Genomic DNA, 8,111 nt, shown 5'->3' on the forward strand with positions numbered 1-8,111 from the left:
ATACAATGGGATCAAAGTGGGTAAAAAGACCCCTTAATCTTCCTTCTGCAGATTGAGGCATGACTCAGAACAGTTCAGTGTGGGAGTAGACAGGAGGTTGGTTGGTGGGAGGGTCTTCAAGAAAAGCATTCTGAAGTCTGAGACCAGACAGGAGGGTAGAAAAGAGAGAAGAACACAGGGAGAAGGGGAGAAGAACACACCAAGTGATGTTCATCTGGCAGTGAGGGTGCCCACTGTCAGGCTTTTCTCATGGCTCTGCCTGGGGGAGCATACATTCCAGGTCTCCAGAAAGAATGAGCCCTGAGGATATCTAATACTACATGTCTACCATGAGTCCCCAGGGTGACCCTGCAATGTGGACTGGAAGGTACAGGTGGTTTGTCTTGGAGATGATCACAAGAGGCACACAGAGGGGAAGGGAGGGAGACAGTCAACATGGCTATTGTTATGGGTCACAGTCTTGCTGGATTATATGAGAACCCTGTGGAACATGCCTCTGACTTGCCTCTGTGGTGTTGGAACTCTAGGCCTTTTCCTACTGCAACTGTATGTGGGGGTGGAGTGCTGTCCTTGGGCCTACCTCCCCCCACTGAGGTGTGTGCCTACTCTGAAGATGGAGTGCCACTTGTACAGAGAAAGCCCTGAGCAGAACTTAGGGGAGCATAGGATCTTTCAGTGGAGTGGAAAGTATCAAGTACTGGGTGGTCGAGCTGCATGAGCAGTAGAGGGACAGCTAGTTGGGGAGGGAAGCCACAGCTCCAAGACCAAATGGAGAAGTTGCTTACTTGTGTAAATAGTATTACTGGAACACAACACTCATGTTTGTGTTTACACTATGGAGCTCTCAAAGCAAAGTCGGGGAGCTGAGAACAAGGCTATATGGCCCACAGAGGCCAAAACAGTTACACTCTACTTACAGAAAAAGCTTGACAATCCTCTTTTAGGATATTCAGGCTGAGTCTCATGGCATTTGGGAGAACAGTACCTCTCAAGTGATAAGTGTTCATGGGTCTCCTGGGAATTCAAGAAAATGCAGCCTTCTTGTGAAAAGTTGGGGAGGCCCTAATGGAACATTTTTGAGGCTTCAAGACTGGCTACTGCTGCTACTGGTGGTGGCTGGATCACTCAGTGGGTGAGGATACTGACAGTCCCATATCCTTACAGCTATGTGGACCAGGATATGGGTGTTAGCAAACTTCTGAAGACAGGGTACTCATATGTCATCAATGTCTGAGGGTCTGTCTTGGTCCACCCTGCAATTTGGGTTCTCTGCCAAGTCACGGTCATTGGAACTTTGGGGACAAAAGTGATCCCTCCCGAACCCTCAGACAGCAACTCAGAAGTACCTTGTACTTTCAGACTGTGCCACCTGACTCTGGCTCCAGAAGTCCAAGAGGAAAGAGAACCCACTTCCCTGGGCCCACCCTACAGCCTTGCTGGGACCAGTCCTTCACCTGTGCAGCCTCTCTGGAACCATGCCATACAAAGCTTCTTGAAATGCAGATGTTTAATGATCTATTCTACACGAAAAAATTGGACAATGAGGAATTTCCACAATGCCTGGAAGTGAGATCCAGACACTTGCAAGAGAACAACCTGTGTTGCCTCCTACAGAGAAATGGTGTCCAGAAGAAGATCAGCTAGAGGCCAGGTGGGGCATGGCCTCAATCAAAGGAAGACTTCCAAGCAGGTCTTGTTCCGGAGTACAAACTTAGTTCTCCAGGGCTCAGTGCTGATGGTGAAGAAACAAGTGATGGTCTGAGGGAACAAGCACAAGAAAGGAGGGTGGGTGAAGAACACTGGAAAGCAGTGGCTCTAGCTTTAAACACAAGACACATCCCAACCACCCATCCCGAGGTGAACAGCTATGGATGCAGGCTGTGGTTCTCTGATGTACTGCCATCCAAGGCCTTCCTGTTTTGGACCTAGGACCTGTCCTGACCTTAGGGGCACCTGTGTAATACTCCTTACCCTGGTCTGTGGTCTCCAGGGGTACACTCAAACTGACCCAGTGTGACCCAATGCTAGTGTAGCATTGGGGTACTCTTTACCAGTGGGTGCTATTTCAGAGGAGTCTCTGGTCAAGGTGGGATTGCCCCAGAGCTGGGGTTCACATTGACCTTTTTCCTTGTACTAGGAGCTGGTAGTTCACTGGGACCCAGGTCAGGGCATAGGAGAAAGGGCAGTGGGTCCTTCCTTAAGCCCCATTCCTTCACATATTGACAGGGTCAAGGGGGACTCCAAAATAGTCAGTGAGGCAAAGATGCTGTAGGCTACCCTAACATGCCCCTATTCCTGGAGGTCAGGAAGGGAGGTGGATAAAGTTCAGAGAAGAGACATCCTGTCTCTTCCATTCAGAAGACTTGGATCCTCATGACCAGGAGCAACCTGATATCAGTGAGGCCCAGGGCACAGGCAGCTGGAATGCAGTGAGTGGGCAAAGTTGGTTCCCAGGTTGGGCAGGAGCATACAAGTGGACCTTGGGGCTGGCTGGCCCAGCTGTGCTCCTGCTGCAGTGCCAGCTGTGGCCATGGCAGGGCCTGCAGTTCCCTCACTCATCTGTGTTACTAGGAATGCTACTGTCATCTGCCCCTTCTCCCCATCTGTCCCAAGCTGCATCCTCAGCTGTGTGACCTGAGGGATCTGCTGTGTGTCTTACATTGTTCATCTCTGCACTTTCTTGAAAGGGACAGTTGTCAATGTCGTCATCAAATTTCTCACATTCAGTTCTGCGAAGCTTTATCTCCATGGAGAATGTCAGGATGTCTTCTATCTGTGGTACATGGAGACATTACAATGGCAATGTGCTTCTCGGTTCCTGTGAGGAACTACTAATGTAGATCCACACAGTGTAGGGAGAGCCCCAATCACTCCTCCACTAGGGAGCTGTCTCTGGGCCTGGGTCAGCTTGTTGGGGGTAAAGCCAAGCTTGGGGAATTCAGAGCAAAGAGGACTGAGGATGTTGTTGAGGCCAGGGATAGATGCCGGCTGAGTCATACACCATTTATATATCTCAACCTGCAGCATGATATCCCCAAATACCCCAGGGAGACCCAGCCTAACTTCCAGCATGCTTCTGAAGCTACAACAGCACTCTCAGGAGATAGGTGCCAAGTGCCTAGGAGGGTGTTGGCCCTGCAACAGTTTGCTGAATAATGTTAGCCCCAGAGTAGGAGAGTCATTTATGACACCATTGGCACACCTTTCACCTGCCCCCAAACAGGAAAATGTCCTAAAATGTTGCTGGAACACTCACATGTTCTGCTGAGCACACACACACACACACACATACACACACACACACACACAAACACGCACACCAACTATGGTTTCCAGATGCCTCTTGTTCTATTACAAAGTACAGCTGGAATTTTCTAAACTCTTCTCCACTTTATCTTCTTCATTCCGCTCCATACTCCCCACACCCTAGCTTAGTGTGAGTGCAGCTCTAGGGAGTCCAGGGCAGATCCATGAGTGCCGATCTAGGAGCCCAGAGCAGAGCTCGGAGAAAGCTCAGGCAGTAGAGCCAGCCAGGACCTGGCCCAGCAGTGTTCACAGAGGCTGAAGGCTGTGCAGGGTGGAGATCCCATTATCCTTCCTTCAGGGTCTCAGGGCAGAGGTCCAGAGGGAGAGAAAGGAATGCGTCAGGACCCAACACGTGCACATATGCACACACACTCACAGACACACTCAGATACACATACACACACTTTCACACACACACCAACATCCTTGCACACATACTAACACAACCCCACTACCCACTAACACACGCTCACTCACATTCACATGTACACACAGAGACACACAAAGCAACACACACTCATCAACTCACACCTTCACATGTACACACACACTCACTGACACAATCATACCTACACCCTACCCACCCACCCACCCACGACCGTACACGATCCTGATGCAGGCCATGCGAAAACAGCCTTCCTGGCTGCATTCTGCAGACACCCCTTTACAAGGACAATCAATGCTCTAGGATTGAGAACCATGGTCTGGGAAGAGTGTAGAATGGCATCCTTCCCCATAGGTGGAGACCACAGTGGGGAGCCCAGAGAAGAGGTCCCAAAGTCACAGGGGCTTCTCTGGATGAGGGAGAACCCTTTTTTTTTTTTTTTTTTTTTTGAGGGAGAATCCTTATTGCCCTGATATTCAGGCCCTTCTCCCTCCCTCTCTCTTGGCATCTGCTCTCTGTTTTCTAATTATCTTCTTGTACTTGTTCCTTAGAATATTTTCTCAGCTTATGTCTTCTGTGGGCATTTTCCTTACTCAGGATCTTTATCACCTCATAGTTTATATTTTGAGTCACTCATCAATAAGTCTATAAAATGATGGAGATTAAAAATATACCTTACATGAGAGTAGATTTTGTCTGAGGTATTTAAATTTCCACATTTTTTATTTTATAAAACTGAATCTAACTGGACAGGTTGTACTTTCCCTATTTTATGAACTTCAGATGGTGAACAAGATACCACGATAAGACCCCTCCTCCCACAACCCTGACTTTAAAGCAAGTTCAGGTCATCAGGCAGGAAGATGTGGTCACCTACCTGTTCCTTCCAGGAATTCAGGATGTGCACCAGCCTGTAGGCCATTGAGTCCTTGCTCTGTAGGTTGAATATGTGCAAGGCATACTCCACAGTAGCAGGGAAATGAAGTTCTATGTCCCTTTGTTCATAACTGTCTTTCTCCTCTTGGGAAATCCAGCTGTGAGTCACCAGGAGCTGGGAACCTAGTAGTAGCAGGAGCATGGCCCAAGGCAGAGCCCACCTGAACAGCAAGTGCAGCATGGCTACAGGAATCTGGAGACCCACTGCCTTTTTTCTTGTAGCTCAAGCTCCCTCCAAGCCTCCCTGGGCATTGGTCCAGTCCATCAGCTTCAGAACAACTCCTCCCTCTGGATATCATCTCTGCTATTACACACTGTCCCTTCCCACATGTCACCCTGCCTCCCATTCCAAGTGGCATAATTGCTTCCTGTCCAGACAAGCCCAGGCAGAGTGGGTTGCAAAGAACCAGCAATGGGTGTGAGGCATCCCCTGTAGCCTAGCCCCAGCCATAACATTCCTCTCAGCTCCTCAGTGGGGAGGGACTTCATTTGGATGCCTCAGAATCCAAGGCTGAAACAAGGACACAAGAGCAAGACGTGGAAGTGGAAGGTGGCCCCATGGCAGAGCAGTAGGGTGAGGACCATGGAGATAAGGACATAGCCAAAAAGGGTGAGTGACTGAGAGCCAAGTTGGGGGGAGACAGAGGTAAGCTACACAGAGAAAACTAATATCTTTGGAAGGAAGGAGCATTGAGGTCTTGATGAGTCCAAGTGTCTCTGTCCCTCTCAGCTCCCCAGTGCCCCTTGAATAGTGGAGCAGAGAAGGCTCACTGGTCCTTGGGATGATGCCAGGCAAGGGAACTTCAGGGTCTTGGAACCAGGAGCTTCCAGCTGAGCTCACTGCGTATCCTTTTGCACTCCTCAGCCCCTGGATATGCTGCCACTTGCTCAGTCTGGGGCCTGGCAGGATGATGTAAGCATAAGCTCTCCAAAGGTGCTGCCGTTGGGGTGACCCTTGACACACAGTGGGTCTATAGATCGCTTTGTAGGAATTTGCTCTAGAAGAGAGAGGGTGGAATGAGGGAGAAGCAGACACAGAGCCAAGTCAGTGAGCTCCCAGGGATGGCTGAGCTGTGACCATTGGGTGAGCATCAGTGCCCTCTCATGGTGAAGGTCCTCAAGGCTCAGTAAACACAATTTCCTGTGTGCAAAGTCTGGGTTCTAGAGAGGGACCCTCACCATGTCCATGTGGAGCAGCAGATGGGGCTCTGGAAGGACGAAGGAGCACATCTTTCCAAACAAGTCTTCAGCTCTGTCCCTGTGAAAGACTTCAGTATTTGTATGTCCCTACTTGTGAACTCAGGGGGACCAGAATGCCCTGAAAGGCCTGTGGATACCCAGAGCCCTGGGCCTTTCCCTCAGCCAGGACTCTGACCCAGTCAGTCTCGCAGGCCTGGCAAGTTTGCCTCTTCACCTGTTTCTGGATGCTTCACCTCTCAGGGGAGGCTTATCATCCTGGTCTCTGAACCACATGTTGGGGAGCACAGTCCCTGGGCTTGGGAGGGAGGAGTGACAGCTGAATCATCAGGAGAGGTCACTCAAAAGAAGGGAACGGGTTGGGTCTGAGGATGGTTTGTGGGGACACATTGGATCAGGGAAGGAGTCAGAACTCCATGCCTGGTGCAGGATTTGCAGACCCCGGGCATCAGTGACTAGATACATGATCCTACAGACAGAGAGAAGGCTGCTTTGAAGCTGATAGGATGTCCTCACTGCACAGAGGCCCTCAGAGCTGGCATTCTTCCCAGGAGCTGGACCTCTCCACCCCAAGTTTTGCAGTTCTTAGGTTGCCTACAATAGGAGACCCTGCCAGGTGCCCTCAGCTAAAGCTATCCCCTAAAAACTTCATCTCCTTATTACAGGGAATGTGAGCATCCCTGTGTCTTATCCTCCATGGTTTTTTGTGACTGTTCTCTTCAGGCAAAGTTCCACGGTCACTGTTTTATTGTCCCCCAACAGACTCCATCCTGCCAGGTTGTGATGTGTTATTAGTAATGATGGTAGGATAGTTTCGTCGGTGTATACTCATCTCCAAACTCTCAGTTGTAGATATTAAATGTTATAGCTTTTCTATGTCAATCACTCTTCAATAACCCACACTAACATTTTTTATTAAAAATTAAAAAAAGGAAAGGAAAGGAAAGAAAGAGGTCTTATCATTTTCAGATACATTCTCAGATAGCTTTAAGTTTACACATACTGAAGCTTAACTGATGTGGTTTTTAGCCTAAGAATGACTGTGCATGTTTAGAGGTGGGATGAGAGTGTTTGCAATCACAGCAATGTCGCTGTGGATTTTCAGTGGTGGGGACAGGCTGTGGAAATTTGTGTGAAGTAGAATCTTGACGCACATGGATAGATTGCAAGCGACCCAATAGAGCCAGCAAATGCTCTGAGGCCACTCACTGAGGCCACTCACACTTTGCCATGGAAAGGGCCTGTAGAGCACAGATCTGTCCTACATATGCCTGTGTCTTTCCCATCCAAGGAAATGTCTTTGCATCATCTTACAGGAGGCATGATTTAGACCTCTGTGCACCACACTGGTCCTCACGGTGCAGCTAAGAGGAAGTTGGCGGCTGATCCCAGACCTGGGATCACAGATGCATGGACACACTGCTCTTACAAGTGTGTTTTTACTCTTGACAAGTCCTTAGTGGTCTGGAGTGGTTTCCTTTTCCAGACTGAGAGCTACTACCATATCAAGAAGGAATGAGAAGCATATTAAGCCAAGGAATGAGAAGAGTGAATGTGTATCCTACCCTGTCAGAACCTGACAGACATAGGCACAGATGTTTTGTAGGCCCCAGGTAAGCCCAGTGGTATATGATCCCCATCTGGGTATATGAAAGCCTATAGAAGCCTTTCATAGCCCTCTGTCTTGCCACATCTCCATCTGGGGTCTGGGATGCCTTTTCTCCAGGGACTCCTATTGATCCTTCAATGCCCATACCAAATGTATCTTTTCTCTATTGCTGTCTTGAGGCCCATGGCAGAACTCTATCTCACTAACCTGAGTAATAAGTGTTTGTATCCTGGGAGATGCAGGATTTTTGTCAAGTCCACTTTTTTTGTTACTGGCACAGAGTGCCCCATGTAGGTCACATAGGAAGGTCTCAGTAACTGCTCACTGAAATGGGCCTGATTCTTTGAACCCAAGGCCGTATTTCTGGAAGCATTCCTTTCCTTTCAGAAATCAGGAAATGTCAGCATGGCCAGGACCAAACCATCAGCTCTTCCCTGTGGAGACAAAGGTAAGACATCAAGCAAGCAGAAACCACCATTTCTGTCTTAGACACAAGGCATGGCAGTCCTCCCAGCTCCCTCCCTCTGACCTCACTGCTCAACACCTTCCAGGAGGTCTGACTCACTGCCCAGCCTAACTCTGCCCTACCCTCCAACTGCCCTGCACCATCTTGCCCAGGATTGCCTGTTTGGCTTCCATACCACTTCCTAAGGGCCCTGCACCTCCAGCTTGCTACTG

The 8,111-nt window shown here is 49.2% G+C and overlaps 1 protein-coding gene across 1 annotated transcript; it reads right to left on the reverse strand.

Annotated features, from left to right (window-relative positions):
* Positions 1-1,648: 1,648 nt before the first annotated feature.
* LOC122915658 (cystatin-9-like) lies at positions 1,649-4,896 on the reverse strand. The gene is made up of 3 exons (XM_044262411.1): positions 4,569-4,896; positions 2,660-2,773; positions 1,649-1,758 (listed from the first exon to the last, which is right to left on the reverse strand). Exons 1-3 carry the CDS (start codon positions 4,806-4,808, stop codon positions 1,669-1,671), a joined length of 444 nt encoding a protein of 147 aa, XP_044118346.1. The 5' UTR covers positions 4,809-4,896; the 3' UTR covers positions 1,649-1,668.
* Positions 4,897-8,111: the final 3,215 nt, after the last annotated feature.

The sequence above is a fragment of the Neovison vison genome, chromosome 8 (genome assembly GCF_020171115.1).
Source record: "Neovison vison isolate M4711 chromosome 8, ASM_NN_V1, whole genome shotgun sequence".
Taxonomy (NCBI): domain Eukaryota; kingdom Metazoa; phylum Chordata; class Mammalia; order Carnivora; family Mustelidae; genus Neogale; species Neogale vison.